We start from the raw sequence: 17,648 nt of genomic DNA, 5'->3' as shown, positions 1-17,648 counted from the left end.
ATGATTAGGATTGGGATTGGGAGCGGGATGGAGAGTTCTCCAATGTCACGGTTTTCCAGGCTGCGCGTGTAATCCTGGAGTAGCGTGTACCCTGGTGGATCAGCTGATCACGTCGTTCTTAGAAATACGGACTACCACTTCGTCCCTCACGCCACCGAACGGTCCACAGCAGCATGCAATAATAAAGATAAAGATTTCAATATCACCTACTTGCTTTGCCGGGTTTGGGCCTCTGCAGGAGTTTCTGCACCGTTATTAGGTCCTCGGTCTTCACCGCCTGAAGCAATTCCTGATCTTTCCCCATCGTTCTTCAGTTTACACCCGAAGCATCCTCTGTGCGGGGTTTCTGCGGATCCTCCCTATGGCGTGAGGGACACTTACACGGCCGTGCGGCGGAAGGATGCTCGAATTCCTGGGGGCTGGTGCACGGCGTGATGTGAACAACAATTTATCTTATTAGTATTTGAAACTCACGCAAGAAAAATGCAGGTTCTCTGCCACGAAATTGCGATCAGTAGCCTGCATCAGTAAAAATTGTCGAAGCTTCATGTGTGCTGAGAAAATAATGTATTTCGTGTATTCTGGAAATTCATTTGGACGCCTCAACAAAAACACCCGTGCGTTTGCGAAGCTTACGAAAACACGAACATGCAAACGCTATAAATCGGAACCTATCGTAACAAACGACGGAAAAGAAAGATACATTTTGTTCTTAAATCCCGACGTACGGCGGCTTTCCCAGGGGTCCTGGAGACTGGCGGGTATAAAAGGCGGTTGGCGCTGCCATAGCTGCGTGCGCCTAACATTTACAGCGCCTCGCTCCTCTCCGACCCGTGATGAATCCAGGAGCGTGCGCTACCCCCGCCGCGGGCCTGGCGGACACTGCGATGTTCAATGGCTCCGGCGGATCCAGAGGGCGGACCCTAAACTACGAACTCCATTACGTTATATTACCTTGGCCCTGCAGAGTGAAGCACGCTTAGAAAAATCTGAAGGTGTTTCATGCTGTTGCAATTATAGAGACTCAGCGGCTCCGGATAATATGAAATAGTATGATCTGTAAACTCGGATATTTGTGAAGACTCACGTACACTGCACTCATCTTTCTCATCACATACTTTTTTTTTTTTCCTGGAAATAAATCTCTGTGGTCTTTTGGTGTGGACCCATGTGTCACCCATGACTAACTCCTCAGCGTCATTTGACTGTCATCCTAGGACTATCTCCAAGCTTCAGACAGATGGATTTTAGATTAGATTACATATGTCTTAGTGTTTGTAGGGGCTGCAATTTTTAGGATTCTATAATCCTTATTCTCTCTTAACTCTTGAGTAGATAGATAGATAGATAGATAGATAGATAGATAGATAGATAGATAGATAGATAGATAGATAGATAGATAGATAGATAGCTGCAGAAGCGATGTGAGAAAGTGATTAGCAATGATGAGCAAGTTCAGACACGATTCCTTGTGTGAAAACATACTGTACATAGCAAGGGCGCCCTCTACTGCTTATTATAAAATTAAGCGCTTGTTCATAATGGGCGTTCCACAGAAATTAATCCGGTTTATTATTGTACAATTAACTACTTGTAACTAATATGGTAGTAGTGACTTCCAGCCCAAACTATCTAAAGTTTATGAGTGCACAAGTCATTATATAAGCATTATAGATAGTATACAAGATGTCATGTATCAAGTAGTTTTTAGCCTGTGGTATTGGAGGACATATTTATCATAAGACCTTCACACATTACAAAGTAATTAACTTCTTGTCGTTTCTAATTTTGATCACTGCATTTTTATCCCTAGTCATTCTGCAAGGATACAAAGAACAGGGTGTTCTGTCAAACAGCACGGTAAGTTTAGTTTCTAACATTATAAAACAGAACAACAGAAAACTGCAAACGAGTGATCGATGTTTGAGTTCATATTTACTGATTTGCTTTTTGTTCTTGATGCTCAAGGTTCGACTTACTCGGATCTATAATTTACATATAGACTACTTGTTACATTTTATCTAATTTAGTAATAGATAATTATCCTTCTTAGGTCCCGTTGTCTAAAGAGGGCGCTGACTAATTTCGAAGCGGAACTCTCATAGACAAGGTTGCACTTTATAATTTATAGTGTGACAAACGTCCTAATAGAGATTAGAGTCAGACATGATTTTTTTACTCCGACAGACCATTAGACCTGCACAAAATATGATTAAATTAAATATGACTAGTGATCATATGATCATTACATTAAATATAATTAGTGAAGGCATTTGATCAATAAAGTACCAATCATAACAACAGTAAGTCATTATGATTATGTAGTTCAAATAACTTCTTCCGTTCACTGAGTAAGAAATATTCAGTGAATGTCAGAGCATATGGGACTTTGATTTTGGAGAATTACAAATATTATGACGCAGAACACGTTCCCGTAATTAGGATCTTAAATGACCCCGACTGCCCCTCGTCCCCCGCTTCGATCCCGATTTTGCCCGTAAACGTTTTCAAAAAGCATCCTCTAATTTTTAAAAGCACTGTCTTATTTCTATTTAAAACCTGTTTTGGGTCAGTATCGAGAAGTACAGCACGCCCTACTATTGCTTCTCAAACCGAAGGGCGGGACGTCAGGGCAAGAGGCAAGATTACTCTTCTGATTGGCTAGAAATAAAAGAGGCGAGGCTTAAGTGCACTGACACTGGTCCTGATTGGCTGCCGGATCGCTATCAGAGAGAAACGTTTGCTTCGAGATGTTACTTTTGTCGAAGCCTCAATGGAGGAGCGAAAGTACTGAAGTGAGCATGACAAGAGGATAACTTCTGAAAGGTAACACAACGCTCCTGTTCGTCGTTGTTTATGCATTAACATTAGGAAAAAGGTTATTTTAAAAAGTTTTTAATGTTGTTTGTTTGCCAAAATCGGAAATACGGTGAATCATGTCTGAATAGCCACGAGGAATGATTTTTTTAAAAAAGAAAAAATGATGAAATGAGGAATTTGTTGTTGTCTTCGAAAAACACAGTTTCGCGTACTACTGACCTCCACTAGACAAGGTCCAGAGTGTTTAAAGAGTAATAAACTCTACCGTAGCCACTGATCACTCTGTTCTTCGGCCTTGGTACCTTTCGTGGTTTGGGGGAAATTCTCTTTTGGTCTCTTTCAGGCGAGTATGAGCATGTTCGGTATTGTGCAAGAGGTGGCACCGAGTATTTGGCCCGATATTGTAAATAACAACAGGCAGGTACGGTGGGAAAAAATACCCCCAAAACATAATAGCTGTGTACAAGAACTAATTGAGTAACTGTCACGGCTTATACGGGATTAGATCATTAATTTACACAGGGATGACCTACAGGCTAGTGAATATTTCATTTTGGTTTGTATGCCTTGGGTTTTGACTAACAATACTGTCATCCGCACCAATGATGGCGGGCATGAAGATACTACGCATTTAAACAAACAAACAAACAAAAAACAGTTTAAACTAAAGATCCCAGCATCACTGTTTGATAGTGGATGGCTGCTCTAAATCTGGATCACCAACCATCGGGCCTCTGAAAGACCCCAGCTGGTGTGCAGAAGTGCCTCTATCGGACCAGCACTGGAGAAAGTAATTGCTTGTGTCTTGATGCTTCTTTCTGCCGCCGGGCTGTGCAGAGATTGTGGCAGTGCTTGCGCAGGGCACCACTCCCTCCTGCTGAAGCACACGTGCTTTCCTTGCTCCTGAGTTCATGCTTCATGTTCCACCAGGGATCCATCTGGTACTGCAGCTCCTGTGAAATGCTGACTGACCCTGACCACATCTCACTGTACCAGCATCACACACAAACGTTGGTCTGAGACGGTGTCATTACAAAAATCGGGGCGGCTGAGAAGCCTTCCGGCTTCTGGCTTCCTGCTGTGAGCGGTGACTCCCTGTAAGATCATTGCCCTCGCCGGCTGCTACAGGGAGCCTGAAATGCATGGGCCATGTCAACGGAACTTGTTCACGTGGCGAATGCTGCCACCCCTCCCTGCACAAAGCACCTTTACACACTGATCCCCACCGTGTGTCTACACGCATAGCCTGGTTTTGGGGGAGGGGGGGGCTCTCCTCTGTGGCAGCTCACTGCTCAGGCACCATGGAAACATGGCAGCAGGAGAGATGAAGCATAGTTCATGTGTGTGAGAGGAAAGCGCTTGCACCCAAGGGACTGGGGACTGGGTTTGGACCTGTTGGCCTGTCTCACCTGCAGTGTTTTATTTGTTTTAAGTGGATCCTGATCGGTCATTTCCCTTCGTTCTGTGTTTGGTGGAGTAGTCCACTTGTTTTAAGCCACAGCTTCATCCTAGTTTTATTTTCTTTATATTATTTTCGTTATAATGGTGTCAGGAATTGGCTTCATTGAAAAAAAAAAAAGGTGGGTTTTTTTTGGCTGTTTATATCTTTCTGGTAAATTATGAAACACATGATAAGCTTAGAATTGTCCCCTTTATTCAACCTTGTCAGCTGATTTTTACAGGATCTAATTTAGAACAATGGCCCGGCAAATTACAGGGAGGCTGGGTTGTAGCACATGAGAGCATAATGCATATGTTAATATAAATTAAAGTTCTTGGTTGCTATTAGGGTAACGCAGTGTGCGTTTGCCTGAAATGGTGGAATAAGAGCATGGCTGAGAGACGTTAAGGCAGAACTGGCGTTCCAAAGGTAACGGTGAAGTCCAGCTTGGGTCGAAGCCATAACTGTAACAGCTTTCGCCATGCTCTCTTCAGGGGCAACTGTAGGCAGCCACTGATGACTTTTCTCTAGTTGTGCTATGATTCACCTCGCCCACCCCCACAATCGCGGTACAAAGCTCATGGATTGGGTTATCAGGGAGCACGTACTGTCATACTGATGTGTCCAAAAAATGCTGCACTTGTTTGTGTAAACACAGCTAACAGTCCAATAAGATTTGGATATAGTATTGGCAAATTTAACTGTAAAAGTAAGAAACATAATGTCTTAAGGGTATGGCCTTGTATGCCTTGTTTTGGCTTTGTTTTGAGCTGGTACTGCCGTAAAAAATGAACATTTAATGTGGAAAATTTAGCTTGTCTCTAACATTGGTCGCTGAGATTAATTTTAGGATTTTAGATACGGATGTTGGATCAATTAAATGTTTTGAAAAGAAGCTGAGGTGTGCAGACCTGGTGAGTGAGCCGAGGCATGGGAGGCAGGCGTATATCAGGCCAGTACAGATGGGTACTATGGGATTTGTAGTGAGGTGTGCCACATCTTGCTTGTGAAATTTGGTTTTACAGGCTGTAAATCCAAGTGGAGCTGTAAAGCAGTTACTGGAAGTAGCTGTGTTTGTGGATGAGGGGAGCATCGGAAGGTTGGGGAAATGCACTGTAAAGGTGGAATGGCAGAGGTGTTGGTTGTTTCAGATATATGTATGGTCTCAGTCACTGGGGAGGCCAGTATGGATCTGCCGCTTTGGGAAACGCTTGGTGGTGTAGTAGGTAAAATCCATGTGGAACAGTTGGCACTGAGCATGCATTAACGGTAAAGCCAGTGTGGCTTTAGTCTTTGGGCATCCATATGGGGCAGGCCAGTATGGATTTTACGGGAAGTGATTGTCAGCAGTGCAGTGAGTAAACAGAGGGAGGTTAAAACTGTGTCTGCTGTTGGTGTATTGGATGTTACTGCATATAAAAGAGGCACATTAACGGTGTCAGTGGGGCTGGTTGTGGCCTTGGTCAGAAGGGAGGCCTCTCTGGGTTTATAGCGTAAAAGCTTGGAGGGTGGGGATTGGATGCCAGATCTCAGTGTTGAGTCTTCTGGAGATATTGTGGAGATATCGTGGGTTTAATCCAGATTAAGACAGGTGCCTACCCAAGGACCCCTGTGAAGGTCTAGCGATGTTCTAGTTTCTAGTATGAAGTATGTACGCTGGGCCCTGTTTGAAACTCTAATGGTTTCATACAGGATATTTTACATGCTGTGTGTAATTAATTACACCTGCTTAACTCTGGTGTTGACCATATTGGACTAAAGACTAATGTAATTGTAATGTACATTTTGCATTCATGTAAATTTTGGTAATTTGTCAAATGCTCTTATCTAAGGTTTGCAAAAAAAATTCACAAACTGTTGAAGTAATAAAGTGTACATAGAGGATCTGAAAGTACTTCTCAAAGGGCAAGTCAAGTTTGACTGGAGGCAAGTGACATTTTAGGGTGCAAAAACCTGTAGTGTAGCTTCAATGTATCTCTTCCCTTCTTCCAACCAACATCTCAGAGCAAGAGATTACCTGTTCTCTAATCCCCATTTCCTATCACAAACTATACTCAGAGCATACGTAATAACTTTTAATACAGACTATGTAATAAACAGTTAAGATTACATTTACAGCATTTAGCTGACGCTTTTGTCCAAAGCGATTTTAAAATTGACTGAATACAGATAGAGCAATTGAGGGTTAAGGGCCTTGCTCAGGGGCCCAACAGTGGCAACTTGGCGACAGAGCTTGACTGGCAACCCTCTGATTATTAGTCAGGTACCTTATCCTCTGAGCTACCACTGCCATCATTTCAGCAGTCTTAACATGCAGTGTGTGACCCCTCCTGAAAGCTGTGGCATGTGACATTGTGTGAAGTAAGTGTGTGTGTGTTCAGGTGTGGCGAAGATGTCGGTGGAGACTGAATCTTTGCTACAGGAGGTGAAGGAGAACATCGAGGCAGCACAGAACTACAGGAGTGAACTACAACAGAGACTACAGGGCCTCAGCCAAGCCCGCAAACAGGTACCACACACACACACACACACACACACACACAATGACTTACTCTAACAGCATATGCACATACACAGGGTCTCACACTTACAGCACTTTTAGTCCCCATGAACGTGTGTGTGTGTGTAGTAGCATGTGGAGCTGCAGGTGGGAGGGTAAATGGTGTCTTCAGGCTTGGCAGACAACACGACAGAGTGGCATGGTAAGGTGGGTGGGAGGGTGTGTGTGTGTGCGCGCGCGGGTGCGGTTAGGGGGTGGGTGGGTGGCTGGGTGTGGCTAGGGGTGGGTGTGTGGGTGTGGATGGGTGGCTAGGGGTGTGTGTGGGTGGCTGGGGGGGGTGTGTGGCTAGGGGTGGGTGTGTGGCTAAGGGTGGGTGTGTGTGGGGCTAGGGGTGGATGGGGGTGTGTGTGTGTGGTGCTGTGCGTGTGGGGGGGCTAGGGGTGGGTGGGTGTGTGGCTGTGGGTGTGTGTGGCTAGGGGTGGGTGTGGGTGGGTGGGTGTGGGTGGCTGTGGGTGGGTGTGGCTAGGGGTGGGTGTGGCTAGGGGTGGGTGTGGGTGTGTGGCTAGGGGTGGGGGGTGTGGCTAGGGGTGGGGGGGCTAGGGGTGGGGGGGGGCTAGGGGTGTGTGTGTGTGTGTGTGTGTGTGTGTGTGTGTGGTGCTGTGTGTGTGGGGGGGGCTAGGGGTGGGTGGGTGGGTGTGTGGCTAGGGGTGGAGGTGTGTGTGTGTGGCTAGGGGTGGGGGTGTGGCTAGGGGTGGGGGTGGGTGTGGATGGGGGTGTGTGTGTGTGTGGTGCTGTGTGGGGGGGGCTAGGGGTGGGGGGTGTGGCTAGGGGTGTGTGTGTGTGTGTGTGTGGCTCGGGGTGTGTGTGTGGGTATGGCTAGGGGTGTGGGTGTAGCTAGGGGTGTGTGTGTGTGTGGGTGGGGCAAGGGGTGTGTGTGTGTGTGTGTGTGTGTGTGGCTAGGGGTGTGTGTGGGGATGTGTGGATGCGGGTGTGTGTGGGGATGTGTGGATGTGGGTGTGTGTATGAGCGGTGTGTGGGTGGGGGTCACAGGCTGTGACTCAGCCAGACGGTTCTTTCCTCAGCACTGTCTTCCCGTCTGCCTGCCAAACACCCCTCCCCCAGCCCAGTGCTGCTGCGACTCGCTGTCTGTAAACAATGCTGATATTTCCTGCTGCAGATAAACAAAGCTACAGCTGCCTCACGCTCGTTCACTCTCTCTTGCACTCTCTCTTTCTCGCTTGTTTGCTCTCTCTCTCTCTCTCTCTCTCTCTCTCTCTCTCTCTCTCTCTCTCTCTCTCTCTCTCCCTCTCTCCCCCCAGCACGGCTGCCTGAGATCACATCTTGCACTCACAGCAACCAACCCAGCAAACTCATCACAGATCGATCAGCCACATCCTCCCAACACCACTCACCCGAGCCTTAAGCATAAAGTGTTGAATATCCCTGTCAGAATGATAGCTGTTTTTGTAAAAGAAAAAATAAGTGTTTTGATATAACTAAATATGAACAGTGCTCATATGGTGCCCTAAGCCAGTGGATTGGTGGAGCTGGGTCATGTGATGCACTTCCTGATCCACTTCCTCCATAACTGCTCCAGGTTCCCCAATAGCCAGGCTTGAAGAGGGGCAATCGAGGCCCGGGGTGTCATGTTTGCACACACACACATACACGGGAGACATGGCATTGGAGTTTGTGTGAGAGACCTGTCACGACTCATGGCTGTGGGTCTGGGCCTATGTTTGTGCGTGCGTGCGTGTGAGAGAGAAGGAGGAATAGCATGTGGGAGTGGGTCAGTGTGTGTTAAATGTTTAGACACTCATAGAGCCCAGGCCTCCTGTGTGTATGGAGGCACCCCACCCACACTGTGGTAGACATCACAGTATTGTCAGTGGTGACAATATTTGAGAGGTCCGATCAAGACAACAATTACAGTAATCTTGCTGCCAAATGGAGCTTAAACAAAGTTTTAAACAATCCCAGAACATTTTTCTAGTGGTATGACAAACGGTCTGCTCTGTTTTGTGTATAATCAGTTTGTGCTCTAGCAGGTCTATCACTGTTGTTTTAGGCTGTCTTTCCGCTTCCTGCACAGTACCGCGTTGCGTCTCTTCCCCCACCCCCCATGCTAATGATTGCCACCGCATTTGAGACGCTGACATCTGTCTTCAAGCTCGTCCTACAGTAGCATGTGTGTCCCTGAGGCACGACGGAATAACTCTGGAACGAGATCTTCCTCATTCCAAAAATACTCCACCGTGTCAAAAACAACACTGAGACATCCTTTACCTTTTAAGTCCATGTTTAGCTGGTGTGTGACTGGGTGCGCTACCCTTTAGCTAATTTAACTCATGAGACAGCAGGCATGATTGATTCCCTTTTCAATTTCTAAATAAAGCATCATATTTTTATTTTATAGGTAGATTTGGCCCAGTGTTTTTCGGAGTTAAAACATTTGAACCTCATTAATTTGTGATTGAGTATGATCTTGGGTAGCGGTTTTTACAACTGCTAGAAGCAGAAGCGGTGTTTTTTTTTTTTCACGTTTTAAAACCACTAGGCTTCCTGTCTGAGTTCCTTCATCGTGGAGAATGTGTGAGGTGGGCAAGGCTGAAATTTGAAGAGCCACGATGCTTTCTTACTCGTGTTCCTTTTCAGTCACAGGCGTACCATCTTACAATGACTGCCTCACACCAACTTTTTTGATGAAACGCCACCAGTGGCCAATTAAAAAACATTCCATTTCCAGTTAGAGATATTTATGCTGCTTTTTGAGACATGACATACATGGGATGCCTACTTTGCATTGTTGAAACAGGAAGAGAGATTGTGTGTGTGTGTGTGCGTGAGTGTGTGTAGTGATATTTTGAGTGACTTAACTTTCCATGTGTGATGTGAGGTGTCTTTACACTGAGCGATCACTTTAGTTCCAGCTACACTGTGGCTGTGCTGAATAGGCCGTCACACGTTAAAGTTATAATCTTCCACTGCTGGGACTGCTATTGTACTGTGAAGTTGGTTTCAGTTTCCTGAATGAACTGTAGTCCTGTACCTTGTGCACACTGTGTCAACGTTTGTTTCGCTCTTTGATGAGTGCCTTGGGTTTGGCCAAAGGTTAGGTGTACCTGAAGGCTTTTAATGTACTTTTATATTGTAAATGCACTGCAAACACTTAAGAAAATGGATCATGCTGATGTATCTGAAAAAATGAATAAGCTGTAGAGTTAGTAAGAGTGTGTGTGTGTGTGTATGTGTGTGTGTGTGTATAAAGTATATAAGGCCAGTTGAAACATGGCACAGCACATAGAGAACAGACCATTATCACGTTATCGTCCACATGTGAGTGTACAGAACTGGCAGGAAAAGGACTGCTAGCGTATGGGTGCAGCCGTAGAGTAGCAACTCGGTGTACGTAAGAAGATTTGGTCTCATTAGTGTCCTCTAACTTCGAGGTGTGTGTGCGTGCCCACTTGCTTTGTGCTGCAGGTGCGGGGCAGCTCCTCTCACACACGTGAGGCTTTGCACCGGCACTTCCAGGAGCTGCAGACGAGCCTGAGCCGTGTGCTGGGCGAGCGGCTGAACTCCCTTCTGCAGGAGGTGGATGCCATTGAGCGGGAGAGTGTGAGCCCTCTGGATGACTGCCAGAAGCTGATCGAACACGGCATCAGCGCAGCTGACGAGCTGCTCCGCGAGGGTGAGCTGCCCTCCACAGCAGCCCTACAAATGACTCATTTAGTTTATTAACCACTTCAATCACAGCAAATGGTGGCTACACAGTTCCTGCACACTGTCTGGAGAGTCTTTCATAGTAACTCTGCACCTCAGAGCAACACGCCATCAAGAAATAATTGCTCAAATGAATAAAGCAGAAAATCTATCACTCAACCAATTAGACAAACCATTTCTGACCTGTTGTAGTGGTGTAACAGAGGAGATGTGAGCGATACTTCATTAATATCAGGCTACAGAGTAGGCGTAGTATGACTTGGACTTGTAAACCCTCCACACAGGCTTGGCTTCATGTGAGTTTGTTAGTGTAGAAGTGTGTGCCTGTGTGTATATAGACGTGTGTGGAGATGTGAGCGTCTGTGTGCTAGTGTGTGAGTGTTCCTTTGCTCTGTACCTGCAGGAGAGGCTGCGATTCGCTGTGGCATCAGTGACCGTGAGGAGAAGCTATGTCACTTTGCTAAGAAAGCCCTGCACATTCAGCTGGACAGGTGAGAAAGCACCAGCCAATCAGCTCTCAGCAGGCTCCTGCTGGGGCAGAGCAGACAGTAGTCCACAGCTACAGCTGTCTTAGCCTTCCAGGGGCCCAAGAGCCTGGCTGTCCAAGCTAGTGCTGTTTCAGTACATTTTGATGCTTGCATCCTGAAAGCAAATCCAGAGCCCCCACTGATTAGCAGAACCTCTAGTGCCTAACAGAGGAGATCAGCTGTGCAGCAGCAGGTAATCCTGTCAAAAACTGGGACTGTGAGCATTGGGGTCAGCTGAGGGGAGCACACCCTTCCAGCCTGAAGCGGCTGTGCTGATGTCCGCTGTGCCATAGGCCTGTTTTTAACACTCTGGCCTACAGAAGGTGAACAACTTCAGAGATCAGAAATAAACTGCCGTATGATTACAGGCCAGCTGCCTGCCGCACCATTGCCCGTTATAAGAATAGTATGCATAGAATGTGTGTGTGTGTGTGTGTGTGTGTGTGTGTGTGTGTGTGTGTGTGTGCACGTGCGCATCCAGCCTCCCCGAGGTGCCTGCGCTGGTCGATGTGCCATGTGTGTCTGCACAGCTGGACAACTCTCTGTTGCGGGTGATGCAGGAGCATGTGGGTCGCCATGGCAACGTGTCTTCCCACCCGCCTGTGCAAGTTGAGGAGCTGGTGGAGAGACCAGGTAGCATTCTGGTGCGTTGGTGCAAGGTAAGTGACACACACACACACACCCCCACACTTACCTCTACACACAGAGACACACACACACACACACACACACTATCTGTGTGTGTGCAGGTGGATGAAGACTTCACTCCTCAGGAGTATCGGCTGCAGTACCGACGGAATAACGCTGCCCAGTATGAGGACGCATATGTTGGAAAGGACTGCGAGTTCCTGGTACTGCACCTGGACCCGCAGACAGATTACCTGTTCCGTGTGTGTGCACGTGGGGAGGGGCGCACCGAGTGGAGCCCTTGGAGCATCCCCCAGACGGGCTACACAACGCTCACACCTCACGGTACCCCCCCCCCCCCCACACACACACCCCCAGGCAGACTACACAAACCTTACACCACACAAGCATGCACACATCCCCCCCCAGGCAGACTACACCACTCTTGCACATTATGGCACGCATGCACACGCATGTCAGGCAGGCAGGTTACACCACCCCCACACCTTATGGCACAACACACAAACACACACCCTTGCACTCACATATAAATAACCAGGACAGGTCACAAAACCTCATGGCACAGCATGCATATACAGACTAATTGAAGTATAATTTATTTATAAAGCTTCTAAAAGAACGCACCTGGCGGGTTCAACTGCTGTACTGTACTGGACTAACAGATACACTAGCTAACAATCGCATACAATAGGATGGTGTAAAATAAGTGTGTGTGTGTGTGTGTGTGTGTGTGTGTGTGTAGAGTGGTGTCCAGGTGTAGATGGCTACATCCTGAGCAGCAGAAAGAACATTGCCATGCGTAGTGACTCCTCCCAGGGCTATGGGCGGAGCTGTGTTCTCTATTCCAGCTCCCCCACCTACTTCTGCGGACAGACCCTCACCTTCAGGTATGGTTCACTACTATTACCCAGATGAACATCATCAGAGGTGGCAAAAATGCACAATTCCCTTACTCAAGTAAAAGTACAAATACTCTGGTAAAAATACTCTGGTAAAAGTTTACAAGTACATGCTCTTAAAGTGAGAATGAAAACATATTTCTTTTAAAAAGCTTTTCTAAATAATATTTTAGTGTTCTTTGACTGTTAAATAGATGTACCCAACACTCGACATAAATAATGGTATATACTAAATCTATATCTGCATACAGATCGCAGAGTTTCAATTATTACATTTTTTATTGTAGACCAAAAAATTGATAATCACAGGTGATCTGTAGAACGGTACACATATGTGCTTTAAAGGATCATATGCCCTCACAGTGTGGTTTCACATTAAATTGGGTTTTGATTGGCTAACAACTTGGTGCTTGTGTAGATGTTGCCATATCTTCTATTGGTACATTTTACAATAATAAATGAATAAAGCGAGGCAGAGCGTAATGTGCTGAACCGAGCTTTGTTTAATAAAGGTTTGCCTATAACTGATATTGCTAAAGCAGTCCAAAGCTTAAGAGCATAAACTTAATGAAATTAAACCAGATAAAACAAAGACATGAACAGACTAAACAGGAAGAACAGAGAACAAAGTACAGGCCATCAAACCCAGATGGTAACCGAAACTAAAGTCCAGGTAGGAAAAGGGGATACACACATCATCAGGCAAGGCAGACACTAAACCAAAACCACATGATGCTTAGAGCCATGGGGACCATGACAACTGAGTAATGAGTCTGGTTTTAAAAAGTAATGAGTAGAAAGTACTGATTTTTCTTATGAAATTTGGTGCGTAAAACTAAAATGTATGAAGTGACAGGAATTTTTAGAGATATTTTTAAAAAGGTAAGTAACTTGCTTACTTCCCACGTCTAAATACTACCTGCTACTTCAGCTAAACTCACTACCGTCTGAATGTGGCATTTCCCAAAATGCTTCTTTTCCTGCTGAACGTTGGTGGCGAGACACCTATTTTAGGAAGCTCCTGCAATAATTCAATAATTCACACACAAAGGTGTGTGTTAACAACACCCACATAGAGCTGGGGAAAAAAACACCCATTCCCAGAGAACTGTGGGAAAAAAGAACGCTGAAGGACAGGGCTGCAAAAAAAAGCTCATCAGACTGTGATGTCACTGATGGAAGTGTGCATCAACAGGCTAATGACCAGGTCCTTTAAGCAACTGAATTCCGACAATTTGATTTGGGTAAAATTAATTTGCCAATAACTGATGAGTGAAAAGAAAAGAGAAATGTAAGAATCCGCGAGGGGTGTGATTGCAACGCTGGAATAAAGGTGAGAACCTGGTACAAACTGCTATACATAACCACTCTCCTATAACTAGAGCATGTTGAGCGGGTAGCGGCAACTGCTACAGATGCCGTCCAGGTGCTGCATGCATCTCATGAGCGTGTGAAGAGGTGGTGGATGCGAACTGCAGTCTGTACTCACTATTTTGCTAAATATTTATGGGCCAAATCATGACAATACAGAACTGTGTTCTAGACCAACAGCTGGATGAATCTATGACTTAAATGCCCCTTTTTAATTGCAGTTTTTCTGAAGGCTTTCACATTTAACTCAAACCTGTGCAGAAAACAATCCTGCTGGCAGAGAATACTTCCGTTCACAAATCCCTATTGATTTTTAATTTTTTTTTTTTAATGTATGGTTTATGTATGTTTGCATCACCTTATTTTTGCAGTATCATAAGTATCATGACATCATTTATATCAGATAATTGCCTGAACCTTCTCCCTGGGACTGGCAGATATAGAGATGCAACACAGCATTTGGAGGCTTAACTCGGCATAAACCCTTTTGTACCTTTTTGCACCAAGAAATGGAGTTTTCCCTTTGAGACTAATGATAAACCTAGTACATCTGTATCTTTGTACCTTGGGAAACTTTTAAGGCCTATAAAAGAGGTGGTGTTATTCCCAGGTGTGACAGAGGAGTTGTAGTACAGCAGAATTTGAAAATCATACCTGCTGTGGCACAGAACATCCCTTTATTATAGTAAACAAAAAACTGAAGCTTGTAAGCTTTTATCAGGGATTACAAACCTGTAGAGCCAGTAAACAGCGTTTCTGCAAAACCAAACCAAACGGAGGACTGGCTTTTCCGAAGTGTGAGGGGGAAAAATTGCTTTTTGCCTAGGGAATGCTTCCAGTTGTTCTGAGTGGCTGAAGATTGAAAGAGAAGATTGCCTGCCACTCTCCACCAAAGCAATACTCTTCTGTCTTCTACAGATATTAATAGATCTCTGCACAGGGAGACATTTGTGTAATTTATGACCCAGTTTGAAACTAGAACAGTTAAAGGTACACCTTACCTTAGAGAGAATGTCCTTATTCCCTACCGAACCCTTCATTTTCATCTTCAAACCTGGATGGCATATTTGCCATGTGGAAAAACATACAGTTGGTAACTTTTACTCAAAGGGAACATTTTTGCTTCTTTTCAGTATTTAACAGAGAAATATAACATGCCTCCAAAACGCAGTCGGATATCTGCAGGTCGGAGACACGCCGGTTTATATATTATATAAACCGTTGAGTGTTTGTTTTATAAACTTCCTCCTTAGGAGACTAAGAAGGCGTTGGCAGGGGAAGTGAATATGCAAATATCCCATAATGTCTTGAATCCATTCATACTTGCTCTGTCAATGCTAGACACCGTCTAATCCAGTTTAAAGTCTCACATCGACTGCAGGATTCTAAAGCAAAATTCTATACACGTTTTCATTTGCGTGACCTCCATCATCGAATGAAAACATGCTTTTGCTTTGCTGTGCACTGGATGTAGTTGTCAGACATGCTAGAGGTGCATTTGGAGTCTTTTTTCACATTTGGAATATCAGAAACTCCTTCAATTAAAGTCAGCTCAGGTCATTTGCTATGGTCTAATGGTTACCAAAATGACTATGGAAGTTATGGAAAAAGGTACCTTCATTTAGAGGGTGAATTTTATTTATATACATCATATTGGTTCCCACATCCTCTGCATGTACCCTCTTGGAATGCTGCTACTACACAAGCAACCCCAGTACAACAATCTCCTCTTTTGTCCATGAGTGTCTTAACTTGGCTACTGGAACAAATATTTCATCAGATTGCCGTGGTCCTAGTCTGATGCATCTGAGGCAGACCTTGTTGAGCCGGGTGACGTCTGAGCCAGTGTGACTCTCTCGTTTCGAACTCTCTATTGGTGAGGTAGGCAGGTAATGTTAAGGACGTTGCCTGCAGGACCACACTGGAGCTGCTCTGGTCTGAATTTGAAACCTCAACCTCTAGTACCAAAGTCAGTGGTGTAATCCACTGAGCTATATAAAGTTTTATTGGTTTGTGGGTTTACCCAACACACTCATCTATATCCAGCAATTACGCGCTTAAGAAAGTTTTGGCTTGGTGACTCTAACTGACTGCATGATGCTGAATCACCAATAAGCGCAGGGGTTTTACTGTGCGTGTGCGTGTGTTGCAGAATTTCTGCAGCTGGCCAGATGCACAGGCATGACAGCGTGGGGGTGTGTGCAGATAATCAGGCTGGAGTGGAGTCTTTGCAGAGGGACCAGGCCGTCTGCATCTCTACAAACGGTATGAATCACAGGCCATTCCACTGTGAAACCTTAACTGCTGTGCAATCACGGGGCATTCCACTCCGAGATCTTAACCGATGCATGCCGGTTCCCCACAGGTGCCGTATTTGTTAATGGCAAAGAGATGACCAACCAGTTGCCGGCTGTCACTGTTGGCTCGGCCGTCACGTTTGACATGGAGATGGTCAGCCTGTTTTCTGTTAGCAGCAACAACAACCCCACCGATGGGGGTACCTTCAAGCTGAGAGTAACGATTGGTTCAGGGAACAGGGAGGTGGTGTTCGACTGGCTGCTAGATCAGGCTGTGGACAGCCTCTTCTTTGGCTGTTCTTTTGAGCACCCTGGCTGGAAGGTGCTAGTGTTCTGAACCTGCTGCAGCACTCCTGCGAGGATTAAAGTCCTGTCCACCGGACCCACTGCCAAACTATAACAGCACACTCGCGTTACACCCACACTCATCATTTTTGGTGTCAGCTGTCCCCTGTGAACTCTGACAATGTTTACAGCATTTCTTTCTACTTTGAATCAGGATCCCCTCACATAGTTAACAGTTCGTTACACATTCTGAGAATTGCGAGACAATGGCCACTTTGCTAAACTCTCAAACCTTTTTGATTGTACATCTGTATGATTTGGTGCACAGCGTTTCCACAAAAGGTCTGTTCTTTTTATGCTTAGTTTTTGTTTTGCCAGGAAAAGGGCAACCTGTTGCACCTGCAGGTCTGACTGCAGAAACATGTTCTTGGTTGTCCTCATACAAGATGTAGAGGGAAACAGATCAAAGGCAAGAGAGATTCACTTCACTCTTTTGCTTGTTTTTTTCTTTGCGTTTCAAGAGATTGTTACCCTGATGTAAAATGGCTTTCATTCATACAAACACTTTACATTTGTAAAATGGCCCAAAAATTACTAGTGTGGCTAGTTTAATTTTTGGGAGACAAAATGTCAAATAAATTGGCGTGTGAGGATTAATACATCAGTTCCAATACATACAGGTTCGACACCTTGCTGGAATGTTGGCATCAGGTTTTCACCAGTTATGGTGACTGATTTTGGCAACTCTGTCCTTGAATATGCAGATTGGTGTTAGTGGTACTAACTGCAAAATCTAGGAGCTTTTAGTTGAACTCTGCTTATGATGTGCAGTTAACTTTACCTGCTGATGCGCTGTAGTTAAACAGGGGTCAGTATGGGATTAAAGAAATCAGAGGCCTTGGAACACTCAGTACCTTAAGAAGCAGGAATGACCTTGTCCAGAGAGGCTTTAAAAAGGTACTTGGAAAAGCACATTATACCTGTGAAGAGCAGTCTGTGTGTGAACATGGCTGTAAAATTGTGATGGCTAAATGCAAGTTTTACCTCATTTTTTTTTGTGCCTTTCGAATACACCTGTAAAGATGCACGTAAACATTTTTGCCACATAATAATAAATACCTATAGTAAACATTGCTT

General features: G+C 45.2%; 2 protein-coding genes across 6 annotated transcripts in view; one reads left to right on the top strand and one right to left on the bottom strand.

The window, feature by feature from the left end:
- Positions 1 to 1,157, bottom strand: part of caskin1 (CASK interacting protein 1) — a 91,497-nt gene extending 90,340 nt beyond the window's left edge. For all 5 annotated transcript variants that reach the window (XM_035530949.1, XM_035530953.1, XM_035530957.1 and 2 more), the window contains exon 1: positions 211 to 1,157. In XM_035530949.1, coding sequence (XP_035386842.1) covers positions 211 to 304 — 94 coding nt within the window. In that variant the 5' untranslated portion in view covers positions 305 to 1,157. The remainder of the gene's footprint in view (positions 1 to 210) is intronic.
- A 1,562-nt stretch (positions 1,158 to 2,719) lies between these two features.
- On the top strand, positions 2,720 to 17,645 carry crlf3 (cytokine receptor-like factor 3). Its single transcript, XM_035525457.1, has 9 exons — positions 2,720 to 2,826; positions 6,643 to 6,770; positions 10,245 to 10,452; positions 10,888 to 10,975; positions 11,493 to 11,670; positions 11,761 to 11,983; positions 12,402 to 12,546; positions 16,082 to 16,194; positions 16,295 to 17,645. The coding sequence occupies exons 2-9, from the start codon at positions 6,654 to 6,656 to the stop codon at positions 16,561 to 16,563; spliced, it is 1,341 nt and encodes a 446-aa protein (XP_035381350.1). The 5' UTR covers positions 2,720 to 2,826; positions 6,643 to 6,653; the 3' UTR covers positions 16,564 to 17,645.
- The last annotated feature ends 3 nt before the right edge of the window (positions 17,646 to 17,648 follow it).

This window comes from Electrophorus electricus, chromosome 1 (assembly GCF_013358815.1).
Source record: "Electrophorus electricus isolate fEleEle1 chromosome 1, fEleEle1.pri, whole genome shotgun sequence".
NCBI classification, from domain to species: Eukaryota; Metazoa; Chordata; class Actinopteri; order Gymnotiformes; family Gymnotidae; genus Electrophorus; species Electrophorus electricus.
The sequence above is the reverse complement of the archived record's forward strand: the minus strand, read 5'-3'. Positions and strand labels throughout refer to the sequence as shown.

Excerpts from the sequence above, each read along its gene's own strand:
- crlf3 (XM_035525457.1), top strand. The coding sequence starts at position 6,654 with ATGTCGGTGGAGACTGAATCTTTGCTACAGGAGGTGAAGGAGAACATC. Across the intron at positions 10,976-11,492 it reads CTGCACATTCAGCTGGACAG|CCTCCCCGAGGTGCCTGCGC; the intron begins GTGAGAAAGCAC and ends GTGCGCATCCAG. Across the intron at positions 11,984-12,401 it reads CACAACGCTCACACCTCACG|AGTGGTGTCCAGGTGTAGAT; the intron begins GTACCCCCCCCC and ends GTGTGTGTGTAG.